General features: G+C 42.2%; 1 protein-coding gene across 4 annotated transcripts in view; it reads left to right on the top strand.

Annotated features, from left to right (window-relative positions):
- The window catches only part of LOC146267930 (cadherin-23-like), an 81,753-nt gene that overhangs the window by 47,025 nt on the left and 14,492 nt on the right, over window positions 1-20,236 (top strand). For 2 of the 4 annotated variants that reach the window (XM_084667091.1, XM_084667089.1), the window contains exons 22-27: window positions 15,805-15,882; window positions 18,438-18,632; window positions 18,750-18,863; window positions 18,980-19,109; window positions 19,458-19,721; window positions 19,831-19,992. In XM_084667091.1, coding sequence (XP_084523217.1) covers window positions 15,805-15,882; window positions 18,438-18,632; window positions 18,750-18,863; window positions 18,980-19,109; window positions 19,458-19,721; window positions 19,831-19,992 — 943 coding nt within the window. The remainder of the gene's footprint in view (window positions 1-15,804; window positions 15,883-18,437; window positions 18,633-18,749; window positions 18,864-18,979; window positions 19,110-19,457; window positions 19,722-19,830; window positions 19,993-20,236) is intronic. The other 2 variants (XM_084667092.1, XM_084667090.1) reach the window with 1 other exon arrangement.

Raw genomic sequence — 20,236 nt, 5'->3', positions numbered from 1 at the left:
TGAAATTTGAGTGAGAATGTCGCCTGGTAGACCGCATAGTGTTAAGCGGCAGCATCTTCACGTCATGTCACAAAGTTCATAATTTTACAGTTTTACAGTCTACACAAAAAAAGTTGTGCAGTTAAGCTTTCGAGAGATATGGGAACTCTGCTTTTTGTACCTAAAATACAAACGTGAGCAAAGGCAGCAATCGCTATCAAATCAACAGATGTGCAATTTACTGTAGCTAGCAGGGGAAGAATACAAAAATCCCCTGTTAACTTAATTTAAATTAGCAAGAACTATAGACTAATACAATAACATGCTTAAATGAACTAACAACATAGGTTATACGATTTACAGTTGTCAAGGACGCACACACGCAATCTCAACTGCGGTGTGAAGCGTGTGTCCGTGCTATTCTCCGACATGCACTCGAACAATCATTGCTGATAGAGGGCCTAACATTTTGTACAGCCCCATTTCTGATACAGTGGCGGCAGAAATTTAGCAGTGGCGGGCCGCCACGGCAAAATCAACATAGAGGAAAGAGTACAAAAATATCGTCAAAACACTAGCCTACTCGTTGTCCTGACACGACAAAGTCGACAAACAGCATTCTAGTCCTGACAAAACGGCATTCTTACTTCCATAAACCAAATATCTTAAGTCTGAGTAGCCTATCCAACTTAGAAACTAGGAAAGTATGTGAGAACAACACAATTACCTTTTCTAGTTGTTTCCACCATATCAGCTCAGCGGGAGAGAAAAATGCATTCCTTTTATGTCAATGTCTATGATCATCACTATCAGAAAACGCGCAATTTTAATTGGTCATCAATTCACTGTGAGTCCTGTGTATCATAGCAACGAGCACGAGACTGTGGCGAATCCGGTGTGCAAAATTGATTTAGTTTATCATTTATTTTGTGTGTGTGGATGTATGTGATAGATAGAATTATTGTTTGATGCAAATGATTTCAGCTGGTTCAGCCAAAAATATCAGATGGCGGCTCAATTTGGCTGACAAAATTATTACCTGGCTTTGGCTGAAACTCAAATGGCGCCGCTTGGCGGCGCTTGGCAGGGGCTTCGGGGTTTACTTTATAGACCAATTATCAACCTATGTCACACAACTGTCAAGCAGGCTCAACTGCGCATGTCGGTTGCAAAACACAAACTTCTCCCCGGTCTATTTCACTTGTAGTGTCGATCAGGTCATCATATATCTCTGGCCACTGGATTGCAGGGCTTGATAGTAACTTTTTGGGGCACTTGACCCCGATACCCTTAAATAGCCTGATAAAGTGATCGGGCAAAACTAGCCTGGCTAACGGAGGTCGCTTTCTCAGGCAATTGACGAATGAAACAGGCACGGTTAAAGAAATCCGAGATGCTGGCTATCTTCATCGGGCTCGTATCTACATTAGGCAGTCCTCCCTGACTTGTCTGGTGAAGAATGGAGTGAAATACAACATTGTGCACACTGCCACTGAGCGAGTCTGACTGAGGCTAACGTCAAAACAGTGTAACAGGGACGCTCACTCAGATTGCCAGTTTAAACAAATCAGAAAAATAATCGGACCAGCTGGCTAAAAGCAGAATTCCCATATCTTTTGAAAGCTGCCCTGCTCGACTTTTTAGATGTAGAATTGACTGTAAAACTGTAAAATTATGACCTTTGTGACATGACGTGAAGACATGGTTGCCGCTCGACTATGCGGTCTGTACCGGGCGACATTCTCACTCAAATTTCAAGACTTTCATGACTCAAATCAAAATTCTGATGCGACAGATCAATGGGTAATCGCTTTCTTTCTTAAAGGCTCTACTCCTCAACCTTTTTGGTCTTTTTAAATCTAACTTTTTGTATTATCCGTGTGGTCCTTTTGCCATTTAAAATATCCTTTTCCCGGTTTTCTGCAACCACATTGCGCGCACATCCCGAATGTTTATAAACAAATAATTGGTCTATACATGATGGACAGATTATCAACAGTAACGTAACCAACCACGTCAACAAAGAGCGCTTGGGTTGAATTCGTTTTCAACAAACAACATATTACGTTGCTTTAATTTGTTGTAGGTTTATCCAATTTAGCGAAGAGGCTTGTTTTTGCGGGTTCGGTTGAAACACGCCCCATACTCACAGCCCAACAGAGCAGTTTCCTAGCGGTTTACATATTCTGACTAGAATTATGAGTATGACCAGAGAATGTCTAATAAAGGGAGAACTCCCACTCTTGGGAAACTTCCGGGTTCTGAACTAGTTGCAGTTCTACTCAAGTTCCATATGAGAGCCTAACGGTCGAGTGCAGAATGAATGAGAAGGGTCCAAATGCAGTGCTCCCTCCTCAGGCCCCTCTAAACCGGAACACTCTCCTCAGGCCCCTGAAGCCGGAACTCTCTCCTCAGGCCTCTTTTTTCATATGTGTCAAGGTATTAGCGCCACCGCTGGTCGGAGGATACTGTACTTTATATTAATAGGCTAACTTACATTGAACTTTTGTTTTAGCATAAGTCAATAGTGTTTAACAAAGCGGAAATTAGCATTCGGTACAATGGGGCTTAATAGGGAGTGGCAAGGCTCTCCTTAAGCAGGCTCTGGTCTAGCTATGTACAGGGCTCGACATTAGCCTGTCCGGGACAAGTGGATTTTTTTTGTATTCACCTTAACCGCCCCGCCCACTTTTTAAATCTTTTTGCACTTCCGTTGTATTTGCACTTAAGCTTTACCGGAGATATAATTCAATTCAATGGAGAACTGCCGAGAAGTCCCGCTGCTAAAATATCTGATGCATAATTATGACAACCTTAGTTTTGATTTTTTTCCCATGTGTTTTAGTCCTCTTTAGGCATACAAAAATAAAGTTGAACATTATTTAATTTATACACACATTTTTTATACACAATATATTTTGTCCACTAAGGTGGACAGCATGCGTTTGGGTTGTAAAAAATAAGAAGTTGAAGAAATATGGTCTAACCAAACCAATAAGAAAAATCATATATTATGCTGTTAAAACTATTGTGTCACATTTTTACCATCTTTCTCAATTAAATGTAATGAAATATGAAGAATCTTCTGACTCCTCAGCCTCTTCCCTCTCCCTTTTTACCGTTATCAGATAACGACCCTTTCATTTGAATCAGGTGGGTGGAACAGGGAAACATCTAAAACATTCAGGACAGGGGAGGGGGTACTTGAGGACCAGGGTTGAGAACCACTGTTGTAGGCCAGTGGTTTTCAAACCTAGTCCTTGACATCCCTGCCCTGCATGTTTCCCCTGCTCCAACACACCTAATTCAAATGAATGGTCATTATCAGGCTCCTGCTGAGCTCGATAACAACTCAATCATTTAAATCAGGTGTGAAAAACATCTAAAACAGGGGTCTCCAACCCTGGTCTTGGGGAGCTACCTGCCTGTCGGTTTTAGCACCAACAATCTAGCACACCTGAATCTAATAATTAGCTGGTTGATCAGGTAACTAGTGTAGAATAAAGTCAAATGAGTATTGTTGGAGCAAAAACGAACAGGCAGGTAAAAAAAAAACATATATCAAATTATAACACCCCAAAAAGTTGTTGCATATCAAGTATTTTCACGAACATCAACGTTGCAGTACTGGAATAAATAGTGGGTGACTTAAAGCCTCTGAAGCATGATGTCCTATTTAGTGGACAGATGATCAATCGCAATTTCCTTCCAAAATAAAAGCAATACTTAGAAGATTTTACAATAGCATTGCTCCTTGGTAGTTACTTTATGTTACAACATTTACCTACGATTGTCTACTTCAATAGAAGGATTGACAAGATATTTATGCGTTAGATAGCGTTTTTGAAAATCCGTCGGCCATCTTGGATTTCGGAAGTTTTGTTTCACTTAAAACAACTGGCCAATGGGTAGCAGTGTATGGGATGATGCAAAAGCGTCCACTAGAGTGGCTGATGTGCAACTAAACCACCAAAACCCATGCATATACAAGAAACAGAGTTTTGAATAGCTGTCCACTGTAGTGACTGCTATGCACCAGAGGGTTAAATAATTAGGTGGATTTGTGCAAAATGTGCTATGTTCGTGTGCTATAACAAGTCAATAATACACCCTTTCACTGGATGTCTTGAAAATGTCTTTTAAGTGTTTATATAATTAGTTTGCCGGTCAGATCGCTGCCCTGCCCTGCGCTCTGCTGTGCTGCAATAGGCAGGCACTACATTAGCCACAGACATAAGATGTTTTAACGATTTCACTGCAGGGCATATGCATTTGTTATACTTTGTTTGAAAGCTTAAGTCCTCTAGAATTCAGTCGTGTGATTAATTTTACAGTCAGTACATGTATTTGAGATTTCCCCGCAAAACCGACCAGCTAGCATTGTTAGCAGTAGAACGTTAGCTTCTTGTTTATCTACTTGAGGCTCTAGTTTTTACGTCAGGTTAGCCATAAACTGCAAATGTATGAGTGACAAATTGTGCTGTAATAATACATTGTGACAACTTTTTCATCGAGGGTCTTGGGTACAAGCTTTATGCAACGTGCAAACACTTAAAAGATGTTGTGCACTAGTAATCTTCCCTCCTATCTAATGGCAATTAGAAAGATGCATCTATTAAATAATTTCATTGCTGCATTGTTTCAAAAGCTTTACATTACATTTAGATGCACTACAGCAGTTGTTTTGCTCACAGCCATGCCCATACATTTGGTAATGATCTTGTATCTACTAATATCATAAATTGAGAACACTAAAACTTACCAAAATATAGCTAGTTTATTTCTTATTACACACTTTAGTAATATGAGCAGACAAAAGCTAACCCACAACACTCGGAACTCTTCTTTCCATGGTCAAAACAATGATAATACAGGGTCTGATTCAGTTTTCTCCAGCTGTTATGGCAGCCACAAACTGCACAGTTCACGCTGGGTGTCTCTATTAGCCTTAAATTAGTACCAGAGCCTGTTTAAGACATTCTCTTTTAGTACCGTTATAAAGCGGAAAGTATCTAAACCGGAAATGAGAACACGCGGATCGCACCCATCGTGACTTCCGGAATAAGGTCAATAGCAAGTCTGGAAGAGAATTGTACTTGCCCCACTTTATGTGCCACTCATTACATCTATTTTACCGATTTTATTTGACCGAATTCTGCATTAGCAAAACACCAAAAAAGTGGCTTTGTCGCAAGATCTCTACAGACCTTGCAGCTAATCTGAACACTTCAACTGGGGCTTTACTTAAAGGGGAATTATTTACTATGTCGTCTCAGTTACGCTCTTGGGGGATACTGTGACTTACTGTGACATTTCATAATATCAGTAAATCAAGCAGCGCTGCAAGACTCAGTGAAATAACCGTAACTAATGTTAACTAACAATGGATTTTGCCACTAAATGTTGGTGTTAACTTTACATTTTTTAAAGGGGCAATTGACTGGGTTTTTGGGGTATTTCACACTGTTCCTTAAGGTCTCCGAATAGGGTATGTAACATTGGTTGGGTTGAAAATGGCCCGGGTGCTGTTCTATGCCCCCTGATAGATCCTCTGAAATGTTCCCGGGAAAAAACACTAGCTTTTCTCCTTTTATGGTATGCTCATTAATATTTAGATAAGCTGCGCGCTGATTGGTTGGTTATCAACGAGTGAAGCTGGGAGCAAAAACGCAACAAGGCCAACAGCAGCACTCGCTGAAACACCGAAGTTGGAGACTTGAAATAAAAACGCGCAAATAAATCTATTGTGTCTACACAACACAGTTTTCAACAGATTGACTATATATCATTTGAAATGGTAACATTACATGTTTCCACTTCTGTTGTTGAAGCAAACTGGATTGACTTAGGTGGGTAGAACGTTAGGCTACAGCTTAGCAACCAAACCATATCGTGATTCTAATCGGCTTCAGTTAGCCAGCTAGGCTAGCTCTAGATATCTTGCTGTAAAATAACATGACAAAGATCTGGACAAACATGCATTGTGAATTGTAGATTTTCATTAGGTTATTTATTTGAATGAAACACAGTCAGGAACATGAATCAACGTTAGCCCCATTGCCAATAAACTAGGCTAAATTATCACACATTCTACCTATGCTCTTGCGTTAACTAGCAAGCTAAACTTGTTTACATGCCTACAGTCTAGGTGTTACTAGTAACAGTTACTAGCAATGCTAACGTATCCTGTATCTAGAACCTGCCTTTCTCCAGTTCTTTCATATAGATTATCTAGACAGGCATTAGCAATAAGACAGACTGCTGTTCGTTTTCTGGCTATTTTTCGGAAGCTTCCCTTCTAATGCCAACTACAGCTAGTCTAGCTACACAGTCATTTGATGTGTGTAGAAACGTATTTAGCATTCTACCTGGTATGCTATATACAGGAAACGTTAGCATTGCTAATAACTGTTAGCACAACATCATACTGTCCTTATAGGCAGTTGCAATGAGCATACGGTCGGAACAACACCTCTTTCCAGGTTCAGCTTCCTAGCAAATCCTGCTTGAAATTGTCCAAGGTTGTCAAAACTGTCTTGGCTGAAATGTTCAGAGCAAATGAATAATTGAGTGTCGAACTTTGCCGGGATCTTCTCATAGACAACAGCAGCCATGCCTGTTGAATGTTTGGCTCCTTGGGAAGACTGTGAGTGTTAGCCTTCCCTGTACAGCCTGGAACACAGCATTTACGACCGTGGTCCATTTTCAATATCCTTGTTATAATTCAAAACGTACTTCTTTGTAATTCCTTATAAGTAGCCTACACAGAGCAGCGCGCAGCTAAACTAGTATCGGAGATAGACGCTACCTCGGGCTGGTCTGGATGTAAATTCTGGGGCGTGACAAAGATACAGACCAGAGCCAATAAGAGGGCGATCACCGGTCCTACGTAGGACCGGGTGCTTTATTGAAAAGCTAGCGTTTTACAGCCACATTTTTTCTTTTTGAGATTTGAATAGGAAAGAGGTGTCAATGGACTTTGATATTCACGGTATGTTCAGTTTACCCACCGAACTGTCGTTATTCAACTATGACAAGGTAAAATCGGTTTTGCAGTCAATTGCCCCTTTAAACCTTTCTACCCGGCAGAGGCTGATTTACCAAGATTTTTTTAAAGGTGTAGAGCTAGCTATACTTTACAGTTGAACATTAGCTGATATTTAACTACGTACATTTCACGGATACAAATGCTGCTAATGCTTGCTAGGTACACAGCTGCCAACGCTAGCTAGCTAACGTCAACGCAAAAAATATATATAAAATAATCTGTTACCTATAACTAGCTAGTATGTAGCTAACTATCTGTGTGTTGTCCAGTAACTCCAGTTGGAATTTTCACTCCACAATGGCGGCGCGCTACCGAAGCGTCCCCTAGTGACTGTTAAAAAAACATCAGTGTTGCCTCTTCTATACTCTTTGGCAGCACTAAGGACAAGTATGGTGAGAGGTAGAGGACCCGCCAGCCTCTTTAAGATCGCAAGTTTGGGAAAACTTTGGTTTCCCAGTCAGTCACAGTAGTACAGGCGAGAGAGTGGTGGATAACACAAGCACTGTGTGTCGGCGTTGTTCAACGCATCTGGATAAAAGCGTGTGCTAAATGACTACAAATATCCGACGCCATCACCCAGGTGTGCCAATCACTGGAACGAGACAAAAAAAACTGTCCAACTTCTCCTCCATACAGTGCTTAACCAGCCTTTATATACACATACAAAGAGGACCAAAAAAATCACTGAAGCAATCGGAATTTACATGTCATCTTCAATGCGCCGTCTTCACTCGTAGAGGAACCTGGTTTGTTTCGCTTTTCCCTCCATTGTACCGAACTCGTACTGAACCGTGACTTCAGTGTACCGTTCCACCCCTAGTTGATACGGTGGCTTCCTGAAGTGCATGTGATGGAAAATAAAATAAAATTCACATCCCCACCCACCTAATCCTAATAGTGCCAGTGAGACGCACCTACCCCAAGGTAAGTTTAAAGATACTGTCAGATGTCTTAATCTTATAACAATAAGTAATATATTTGTCTTCCCTTAGGAACAGTGTTGGGTGTAACAGTAAGACTACTTTTGTTAGGTAACGAGTAACTTAACGTGTTACTTATTTAATTGAATGAATCCGTTACTAGTTCCTTGTTAAAAAAAAAGTAACGCGTTACTCAAGTTAGTCTTTTGGTCGCGAGCCCTCAGCATGTAGCTAAAAGTCTAGGAAAGTTGAGGCTACTTTTCGTAACCAAGGTACCTATGAAAATGCTAGACAAGTGGGTTCCCATTCGTTCATTTGGTGAGCAGTCTCATGAGCCCAATTTACCAGGCGTCATGGAGGCGACCAGCTAAATAGTCAAAGACTTGCATGTACAGTGGGCCTACGTAATATCACATTAAATAATGTATTTGAACTCAAGCTTGTGTGATGTGTTGTTGTATCGTTTGCAGCGGTTTTAGGATTATATTACAGTAAGTAAATTCTGGTTCAGTATATAAGCTGAACCAGGACCAGAACCTTGCTGAAAGATGGCGCCGGTGAGGGCGGCCGTGGTTGCTAGGTGCGCTCTGTTTTGTCTTGTTTTGTCTGTTAATTCAGTGTTCTGCCAAGATTTCCGGGGTTCTCTAACAAGAGAAGTACTTCTGAACATAAGGACCACAACTCCTGTGGACTTGTTTCCCACTTTTCTGCTTCCAGCAGCAGACTTAGTGGGAATTCTAGCCAGTGCCGCACTAGGCTTTGCTCATGCAGTGAAACGCCATAGAAGGGGAAAGCGAGCGGGAGCGCTAGTTCGGCTACGCAGACGTGGAATCCGAACAGTGCTTCCAAGTTTTTTCCTCTCCAACGTACGTTCACTGTCACTCCACTTCAGCTACTGATGGTGAAAAACAGAGACTTTCTTTCATCTTCGGTTTTGTGCTTCACGGAGACATGGCTGTGCGATTTGATCCCGGACACCGCCTTACATCTGGCAGGCTTTCAACTCGTGAGAGCTGATCGGGACACTGCACTTTCTGGCAAAACGGAGGTGGTATTTGTTTCTACATCAACAGTGGCTGGTGTGTAGATGTGACAGTGATTCTGCAACATCTCCGGATCTGGAATCATTTTTTATAATCTGTAAACTCTTTTACTCGCCACGAGAATTCGCGTCGCTCATTTTGGTCAGAGTTTACATGGCGCCGGGTCCACAGGTTAAAGATGCCCAACGCACGATCGCCGACCATATTCTAAGTGTGGAGCGAGCAAACCCGGATTACCTTGTTATTATACTCGGTGACTTTAAGAAAGGTAATCTCAGCCACGAACTCCATAAATACAGACAATTCATCAAATGCCCAACCAGAGAAGAGAACACTCTGGATCACATCTACAATAATTGGTACATTTGAACAATAAACATCTGCAAAGTGCTTCGGTGCAGACCTTCTCCACCAATGACTCCCGCCTGGCTAACGACCTGAACAAGTTCTACTGCAGATTTGAAAGACAATTGGACAGTCCTGAACTACCCCTTCCCATCCATGTGCCCCGCCCTCTACAGTGACAACTCTCTCCATTCAGGAGGGTGAAGTTAACAGACTTTTCAAGAGGCAGAACCCCCGCAAAGCAGCTGGGCTTTGTCTCTCCTGCCACCCTCAAGCATTGCGCTGACCAGCTGTCTCCTGTGTTTACAAACATCTTTAACACCTCCCTGGAGACATGCCATGTGCCAGCCTGTCTCAAGTCCTCCACCATCATCCCTGTGCCCAAAAAGCCACGGCCAACAGGACTTAATGACTACAGACCCGTCGCCCTGACCTCTATGGTAATGAAGTCTTTTGAGCGCCTTGTGCTGGCACACCTCAAATCCATCACAGACCCCTTCCTGGACCCACTGCAGTTTGCCTACAGAGCCAACAGGTCTGTGGATGATGCCGTCAACATGGCCCTCCACTTCACCCTACAACATCTGGACTCCCCAGGATCCTATGCCAGGATCCTGTTTGTGGACTTCAGCTCTGCCTTCAACACCATCATCCCCGCCCTGCTACAGGACAAGCTCTCCCAGCTGAACGTGCCCAACTCCACCTGCAGGTGGATCACAGACTTCCCGTCTGACAGGAAGCAGTGCGTTAAGCTGGGAACACAGGTCTCTGACTCCCGGTCCATCAGCACCGGATCTCCTCAGGGCTGCGTCCTTTGTCCTCTGCTCTTCTCCCTGTACAACAACAGCTGCACCTCGAGTCATCCGTCTGTCAAACTCTTGAAGTTTGCGGACGAAACCACCCTCATTGGGCTCATCTCTGACGGGGACGAGTCTGGCTACAGGTGGGAAGCTGACAACCTGGTGACCTGGTGTAGCCAGAACAACTTGGAGCTCAATGCTCTTAAGACAGTGGAGATGGTTGTGGACTTCAGGAAGAACACAGCCCCACTCACCCCCATCACCCTGAGTGACTCCCCTGTCAGCACTATGGAGTCCTTCCGCTTCCTGGGCACTATCCTCTCCCAGGACCTCAAGTGGGAACTGAACATCAGCTCCCTCACCAAAAAAGCACAACAGAGGATGTACTTCCTACGGCAGCTGAAGAAATTCAACCTGCCAAAGACAATGATGGTGCACTTCTACACAGCCATCATTGAGTCCATCCTCACTTCTTCTATTACCATCTGGTACGCTGCTGCCACTGCCAAGGACAAGAGCAGACTGAAGCGTATCATCCGCACTGCTGAGAAGGTGATCGGCTGCAATCTGCCTTCCCTCAAGGATCTGCACACCCCAAGGTCCCTGAGGCGAGCGAGGAAGATTGTGGCCGACCCCTCCCACCCTGGACACTCCCTGTTTCAGCTACTCTCCTCCGGCAGAAGGCTGCGGTCCATCAAGATCAAAACCTCTCGCCAAAAGAACAGTTTCTTCCCATCCGCTGTTGGCCACTTTAACAAGGCCAAGGACTCTCACTGACTTTAAATCACAAGCTGCACAATGACACCCTGCACATAGAAATTTGCACTATTGTATCGTTCTCTCGCACATCTGTTTTTTTAGGATAGATTGTAAATTATGACTACTTATATTTTATAGTTTTATTCCCCTTAGTATTAGCTAGACCCCCCTTATTATTTGCTAGACTTTGCTTCTTTTGTATAGTTAGTCCACATATTTAAGTTTCAGTATTCTTATATGTTTAATCTATGCACCTCCCTGCCAAAGTAAATTCCTTGTTTGTGCAAACATTCATGGCGAATAAAATCCCTTCTGATTCTGAAGTGAACACCATTTTGCTATCATATACCTAGCTATAGCTTAGCTTCGTTTTGCTCCTAGATTCATACCTAGCCTCGTAAAATTGTAGAGCTAGCTAACTACTACTTATGCCTGGAATTTTACAAAGTTATTTATTGATTAAAGAGTTTCTTGTTTCAAGATCTTCATGCAAATATTGCTTTTCATTATGGTGGATTATTCCCTTGATCTGTATTGCTGTATAATGAGGATTGATCATGTTATATGCGAGTGACACTGACTATTCAGTAAAATATGTGCTATTGCTGAGGTCAACCCATTAAATGTGCCTTCTGGGCATAAGAGTGGCCAAGGTGAATTGTCTTAGAAATAAAATACTTTTATTAATGTAACGCAAAATTAACTTAACGCCTTACTCTCTACAGCAAGTAACTAAGTAAAGTAACTAGTTACTTTACAAGAAATGTAACTTGTAACTGTAATTAGTTACTTTAAAAAGTAACGTTACCCAACTCTGCTTAAAAAAACTGTATTTCTCTTGCAAGGTTATTTTAATACAATACAATAACAAAAAGTAACAAAAATAAAATAAGTTAATCGAGATCTCTTGTAAAACCTTCAAAATGGTTAACAGTTTTGAAAAAGGATGTCAAGGTTCTGAAAAAGTGATTGTAAAAAACTGTAACTAATTTCCAATAGAAAACCTTGAATTCACTTATCACAAACATTGTTCAAATTGACAGTTGAAACCCCTCAGCATCAGATTGAACCTCAGTTCGGTTCAATCTGTATCAGTGAAATGTCTATGTGTGTGTGTGTGTGTGTGTCGAACTGTCTGTGGCAACAACGACATTGATGCGATGACTTGTGATGATTTCTGATGACTTGTGATGACTACATAAACAGCTGAGACAGGACAGCGAGATGTCGTAAAGATGGCAGGGTAAAAAAAATTAAATAAAAGTTTTAAGTGAGGCCCAGGAAAACTCAGGAAACTTCCTGAAACAAAATGGTGCCGCTCAGCTCGCACACATAGACTGAATGGGAAAATATCTCTCAAAAACCAATCTTGATCGTAGGCGATCGTCAGTCTCTTAACCCTTGTGTTATCTTAGGGTCATTCTGACCCATCAGTCATTGTGACCCACCGTCGTTTGTAACAACTTTACCGCATACAAAAACAAAGTGAAGCATTTTCTTTTAACCGTTGGGCTGTCTCAGACTTCCCACATTGCGAAGGTTAAAATAAAATTATTTGTATTTGCTTTTGTTTTGGGTAAAGTTGGGTAAACACAACAATGGTTCGTTATGAACCTTTTGGTCATGTGACCCGAAGGCAGCACAAGGGTGTTCTGAATGAAACTCATGGTTCCTCCAGCAACTCTTTCTCGTGCTTTCAGCCAGTGTCCAACACCAATCTCCGTCCGATGACGCAATTAACCGAACTTCTGCTTTACCGAAGTCCCCAGATTCTGTTTGTATACTCTGTATTTGATTGTATTTCTGCCTTTATGCAAAAAAATAATAATAATAATCCCCAGATTCACATAACCATGATAGTGTACACCAGGGGCGTAGCCAGAATAATATTTTTGGGTAGGCCTACAACAATATGGATAGGCATCCTTTGAGGTTTTTTTTTGTTATGTACTTTGCAAAGATTTTTGGGAGGTATTTTCGTTTTTGGGTAGGCCTTAGAACAAATTGGGTTGGCCTGTGACTGGTTGTCCAGATTTCGTCCGGACAGTCCAGTTTTCCAGCCCTTTGTTCAGACTACTGTTGCGTGTTTTTGATCCTTCCTGCCCACCATCGCAATTTACCGCTCGCGTGGGCTTCAGTGCCAAAAAGAAAGACCTCCTTCAAACCTATGTTTGTTCAGAACTCCACTTTGCCACCGAGAACAGCACAGATCAATAGCATGTCTTCTGTAAGCTCTGTCGTATTGATATTAGACGTGAAAGGGGCTTTAGAGCGGCATGCCGCTACAGAACGGCACAAGGATAATGCTAGTTCTAATGTGCACTATTCCTTAATATCATTTTTGCTCTTAACACAACAACAGCGGATGATAAAACAACCGCTGCTGAGCTGACCAAATTATTTCATGCTGTGAAATATCACCACTCTTACAGGAGTTCAGACTGCAGTTTAGACTGTTGACTTACTAAAACGACTAATGTTATTGTCTTAATTTCATACTAATGTAGAGTGACCAAATTTGAGTTTGTGAAAAAGAGGACACTTTTTCCCTGGGTCTTGGGGTGGGTTGCATGGAAGTGGCTAGGGATGGGTATCGAGAAACGGTTCTTGTTTAGAACCGGTTCCCAGTGAATCGATTCCTTGGAATCGTTAGCAAAATTCCTTAACGATTCTGTTAACAATTCTCTGTGCCGTTGCGCATGCGCAAACTTTTATAGTTTATTCAGACTGCGGCAAACATGGCAACTAGAAAGAAGCGTGCTAAAGTTTGGTTGTATTTCACACGACAAAATGACAACAACGCCTCTTGTAACGCGTGTAAAAAGTATATTTCGTCGAAGGGAGGAAATACTACAAATATGAAGAAGCATTTAAACACACAGCATGGAATGAAGTTACTGGAACATCATGTGTTTGATGCATGCTGCAGCGCAGCTAACGTTCGCACGTAATCTCTGACTATCTAAGTTAGAGCTAAACTGCTCAAAAGTGATCACAACCACTTGTTACTGTGTGAAGCAATTTGCCTTTATTGTGTGTAGTCGATCAAGTTATCTTCTGTCCCGTTGTTTGAAGCGTACATTTTAGCTCCGGCATTTGTCTCCCATTAGTATTGATCTTATTGATCACTTCACTTTATCGGGGGGGGGGGTGTGTGTGATCAGCAAACGTTTGCATGTTAAACTGAGCATATCGATTTTTAATCCATTATTAAATTTAGCATTTTAATTATTAAACCTTTTAATAGTCCTGTTAAATCTGCCTGAAAATGCCTAAACAACATAACCAAAGTACATTGAAAGCTGTTGTTGAACTATTTGGAGTACATGCATGTAAATGGTCTATTTTGAAAGGTAGAAAGTTATTTCCCCTGTTGTTAGGACCCCTGTAAGTCCTACTGGTGTTGAGTAATAGAAGCTTGAACACAAGGAAACTGAAAGTTTCTATCTCCGACTAGATTTTGTTTTGAAAACAGAGGCCTGAAGAAGCCTAGAGGTGGTAGGTATTTGCTCATTTCAAAGACAGCTTGAGAAATTCGTTTAGAACGAGTGTGTTTGTGTGTGTGTGTGTGGGGGGGGGGGGGTGCAGGACGCACAGCCTAGTTGGCTGAAGAGGGGAGAATCGATAAGAGAATCAATAAGGAATCAAATCGATAAGCAGGAATTGATAAGGAATCGGAATTGTTAAAATCTTATCAATACTCATCCCTAGAAGTGGTAGGTATTTTTTGTGGCATTTAGTCCAGTGCTTCTGTGGCTTTCGGTGGTTGTTTAATGGCTTTAATGTGTCTTGTCCATATATGAAAGTAATAATGATGACAAATACAACATTCTAAATAATACATTCTTTATATGGCAACATAATAAAATAAGAAAATTAAGACACTTTTCAGTCCTCCTCATATATTCAAGCAATAATGATAACAAAGGCCGCAAGGTGCTCACGTTGTTGCCAGATTGGAAATGGTACCATACCAAAGGCTCAACATTTTCGTATTTGGAGGATAATTATTGTGCATCTGGCAACACAGAAGGCAGTTGACCAATGACAGTTCTCTCTACAGTCAGAGCTCGCGCAAGAAGGTGGAACGGAAGGGAGATACCTTTTCCAAAACTTGTAAGGGCGTACTAACTAGTTTGTGAAAGACCCAGAGAAAACACAAATATCCGACGAGGCAAAATCCCGGACGATTTTGGAATCCCTGCCCTGTCTCATAAAAGGCCAGCGTAACTTGGATCGTTTAAGTGCAATTAAGCCTTTGATAGGCGGTCTAACAATTTAAACTGTGCCCCATTTTCCACCAGGTTACACAGCCGTCAGCACTGCAAACCTCGCCATATTGGTAATAAAAGCGAATGTGCTTCTAAATAACAGTATAGCTACAGGGTACCTAAAAACGTATTTGTGAATTGCCAATTGAATCCTTACTTGTCCAGCAAGTAAGGATTCCTAAAGCAATCCCCATTGTCTTTCTAGACTCAACCATTGTGACTTTATTTGTGTAGTCCAGAGCCTGTCTACACAGCAACGATTGTAGCTAATAACTTTCCAGTTACACCTACTGAAATAAACCATGCACTTTAAAAATAGTATTTTTCTTAGTATTTCATCAGTAAAATAGTATTGGATTTTCTGTATCCTACTGACAAATAATATTGTTCATTATGCCTGTTCGGCCCGCTATTCATTTGGGTCACATGATGTCACTATAGCTTTGTGCCGCCATCTTTCTGACCGACTCACTCACTATGTTATGTTGCTACTTGTTGGAGTGGCGTTAGTATGCTAAACTACTTTTTATTTGGTGTCCTGATGTGACAGATATTATAGTCACAAAGAACAGAATCTGATGGCAATTCAGTTCAGTGATAAATGCTATTTGTGTAATGTTAATATCGCTTGATTAACAGACTCCCATTTACCCTTCCTGTGATCAAGAACATTTTCTTCATCTCCAGATGATTTGGGCATCCATAACCCATCCTGAGGTACGCATTAGTGCTATTAAATGCCTTAAGGGCTTCCCCTGTGTATGAAGAGGGATTGTGGACGAGGTAAATGTAGATGTCAGCAAACATACAATTTTACAGGTTTTTACTACACTTTAGTGGAGTAAGCAGTTCACTTGACAGTAAATAAAGATCAAAGCCTGAAGTATCTATTTACTTTAAATACCGTTGCTTTTCGTCGGTGGTAAGGTGTGCTACTTTCGTGTGCGACATCATTTATTCTTACTAGGAGGAGACCCGAGGAGAGGCTGCGAATCGGTCCTAAAGATGGCGGCCGTGACAAAAAAATCACGTGACTGAAACCCATGAATAACAGCTCCCTGATGCCATGTGATGTCACACAGTGGTCGTGGCGCCATCTTTAGGACCGAATTGCAAGATGCCGTCTATCTGCTGTGCTGTGGGCTCGGATAACAGCAAATCTCAAATAAATGGATTACAATGTCCCAAAAAACCCTGAACGTCATGAGAAATGGATTAAAAGAAGTAATTTATAATTTGAGCATGTATAACACTATTCTGGACAGTTAGCATTAGCTATATTTACATTAGTAACTTTAGTTATATGTAGGGTTGCCACCCGTCCCTTAAAATACAGAATCGTCCCATATTTTAGAATAAAATAGCGCGTCCCGTTTTGAATCAATACGGGATGGGGTTTGTCCTGTATTTTCAGAGTTGTCTTGAATGGAGCATCCAAAATCATCCCATCTGCATTCTGTGAAGACTCGTCCTATTCTGCCCCTGATTGGGTAATACTCGCTGCCACCATTGGTTTGATCAGGTTCACGGCCAATCAGAGCCAGAGGAAGGCGGGTCTTCGGCGTAGAGTTGATTTGAAAGAATGGCGGACTTACAGTAAGTACAGAGACATTCCCCCCGAGGCAAGTAGGATGAAGTGCCTTGCCCAAGGACACAGTCATTTGGCACTGCCGGGAATCAATCTGGCAACCTTCAGATTACTAGCCCGGTTCCCTAACCGCTCATCCATCTGACTCCCATCTGACTCCCTCCCATGATGTTCATGGAAGATCATTTGCAAGTTTCCTGTACCATAGCTATTTTTTCAATACACTTTTTTGAGTATCAAAGCATCTGTTTAATTTAAAGTTAATAAGTTATGGATCTGTTAATTTAACAAGTTCATAAAATATGGTCCTAACAAGTTCCTCCAAAAGCATATTTTTTGTGGTCTCACTGTCAAACTTTGTTGGCCTATGTTTATTATCGTCATAGCTGTGTATTGCTACAATGATATGACCACTTTAGTTGTGATAGAGAGACTGAGTGCATCTGTTCACACTGATTTCAATAGCAGATATATTTTTATAATGTCCCTGTATCAATCTTAATATTTTAATGAAAACATGTTTTCAGTTGTGATTTACCACCACTGGCATGTCATCGAGCCTGTGGTCATTGTGGCCCCGAGGGGTGTGGCCCTTGCTGCAGCAGGCGTCCCTTATTTTTCAGTATTGAAGGTGGCAACCCTAGTTATATGGTTGGTTATGTTATGTTGCTAGCTACTTGTTGGAGTGGCATTAGTATGCTAAACTAATTTTCACATCCCCCCCAATATTCAATTCTGGTCAAAATGTCCCCCCCAATATATTGATATTAAAAATAAATAAAATTACAAATGTGCTACAACAGGCAACCATGCACGCTGTCTGAAATTATCATAACAAATTTAATTTGTCCCCCCAATGTTGACTCCATGGCTACGGCCTTGGTAGACAGGCTCTGGAAACCGAGAGAGCGAGTGACAGACGTGGTGAGAGTGACACAGCGCACATCCTGATAAAAAAATTAAAAAATACTTAAATTTCCCATGATTAAATATACATCCTTGATGCCCAGGTGCCGCACTTTCACGTCTTTCACCCATCCAGCCAGAGCATGTTGATAAGCATCTGTCAAGCTAGCCTTCAAGCTATCCCCACTATGGGGATGGGTTATGCCCAAGATAAATGTATATATCATGGAAAGCCAATTAGGGCAAGCCTGGGACAGATAATAATGGACAAAAGAAAACTAGGGGTAACTAATGAGGATCGGAGTCTAAAATTGAATTTTTCTCCAGATATCTCTGTCTCTCTCTCATTCAAATGGGCAGTGTGGGCGGGCATACTGGGCGAGATCGGTTGTGAATATGGCGGCGTTCTATTTGGTAGTTACGTAGGTGGCATCTATGAATATCTGCATCGTTTTGGCTCGCGAGATCTAGCTTAGTGCAGCTCAGTCATCTCAAAATGGCTGAGTCGAGAGCAAAGAGAGCAAGCCATTCTGGCAGCGAATTATTTTGGGGAAATATCGAACTGCTTATCCAAACAACTCAATCTGCATTCTGTGCCATTATAAAGAGGAGACCTGCAAAATATGAACTTTGCAGAGTGCCTGGTTCTTGAGATGATCATAGGAAACTAAACCCATTTAAATGCGTACACAGACAGATACACACACACAAACAAAGAGATTCCTGGCATTATTAGAGAAATGGTAACAATGTGTGTGCTTCACTCTCCCTTGTGTAGGAGCAGCCCCCAGGCCTGCTGGTGTACGAGGTGTTTGCTACAGATGGTGATGAGGGTGTAAATGGTGAGGTGCGTTACGCCTTCCTGCAGACCGGGGCTGGGAACCGGGACTGGGAGAACTTCCACATCGATGCTCTGACTGGGGTCATCACCACTGCTGTCAAGCTGGACCGTGAGAAACAGCCCTTGCACAGCGTGAGTCTCTGACCAACATTGGTGTGTGTCTGTGTGAGTGGTGGTTTTATGTTTTTGTGTGATTGGTGTGTGTGTACAAGATGTGTGTGTCTAACCAACAGTTTTCTGCCTCCTCAGCTGATTGTGGTAGCCTATGACCTCGGCCAGCCTGTGCCTTATGAGACCACGCAGCCTCTGCAGGTGGCGCTGTTGGACATTGATGACAATGAGCCTGTGTTCCTCAAACCCCCGGTGAGAACAAGACTGGAGTATAAACATAGATTGATAGATCAATCGATTGATATGTAGACAAACAGTGTGGGTATATGTGTGTGCGTATGGGTGTGCGTATATGTGCCCTTTCTCAGAGAGGCAGTTTGCCATACCAGACGTTGTCGGTTCCAGAGCACTCGTCTCCAGGCACTGTGGTGGGTAACGTGACTGGGGCTGTGGACGCAGACGAGGGCTCCAACGCTATAGTCTACTACTTTATAGCAGGTAAGCATCCTCTCTGTCATTCTACGTACATTATACATCCCTTTATCGCTCATGATTTTTTTTTGTCACTAGAGGTGACATATTGACGCATGAATATTGTGCGTATTTTTTTGATGACTTGTTATTCTCTCTACCTTTATCTTCCTCTATCTCTATTTTCCTTCCTCTATGTATATTTTTCTCTCTATCTTTCTCCAATTCTCTCTTCTGCAGTTTTTTCTCTCTTCCTCCTGATATCAGTTTCAGTCACTAATGATTATTAAATAATGACAAACACAGTCATCTTGAGTCCTTTGGTAGGTGTCGGACCGTTTGCACATATATTGTCATTTTCCCTTGGCACTCCAGGGGGCGACAGCAATAGTAACTTCGGTTTGAGTCCAGGAGGAGTTCTGAGGGTGAAGAAGGACCTGGACCGTGAGTACATCCCTGTCTACTCCATCATAATCAAAGCCTCAAGCAACAAGAACTGGGGGCCAACCCGGGCTCAGAGATCATCTAGGGTGGGAGCACTTGATCCTTCCCACGACGCGACCTTGCAGGAGGTCAGGATCTACCTGGAGGACATCAACGACCAGCCACCGCGCTTCACCAAGCTGGAGTACACTGCAGGTATATGTGTGTGTGGCTTGGATGTGTGAATGAGAGTTTATCTGTTTGAGAGATTTGAGAAATGTCTCTCTCTCCTTTCTCTTCCTCTCTCTCCTTCTCTCTTTCTCAGGTGTGGCAGCAGATGCCAAGGTGGGCTCAGACCTGATAAAGCTGAATGCCATAGACAATGACATTGGTAACAACAGCCTGGTGTTATACCATATCCTGTCCATACGCTACATCAAGCTCCAGTCCAACGACACAGAGGACATTGGGAACGTCTTCATCATCGGTGAGTCTGCTAGTCTCTAGATCACAGCCACGCCCTGTTTACTTCATTCGCCTCTGGACTAATAGACCAATTATTTGTTTGTAAATATTCGGGATGCGCGCGCTGCATGGTGGCAGAAAACCGGGAAAAGATAAGCCTTTATAACGACTAGAGAATTACACGGATAAAACAAATAGTTAGATTCAAAAAGACCAAAAAGGTAGAGGAGGACAGCCTTAAAGAGAGAAAGTGATTCCCCATTGAT

Source organism: Hypomesus nipponensis, chromosome 11 (assembly GCF_054491055.1).
Source record: "Hypomesus nipponensis isolate SF chromosome 11, ASM5449105v1, whole genome shotgun sequence".
Taxonomy (NCBI): domain Eukaryota; kingdom Metazoa; phylum Chordata; class Actinopteri; order Osmeriformes; family Osmeridae; genus Hypomesus; species Hypomesus nipponensis.
The sequence above is the reverse complement of the archived record's forward strand: the minus strand, read 5'-3'. Positions and strand labels throughout refer to the sequence as shown.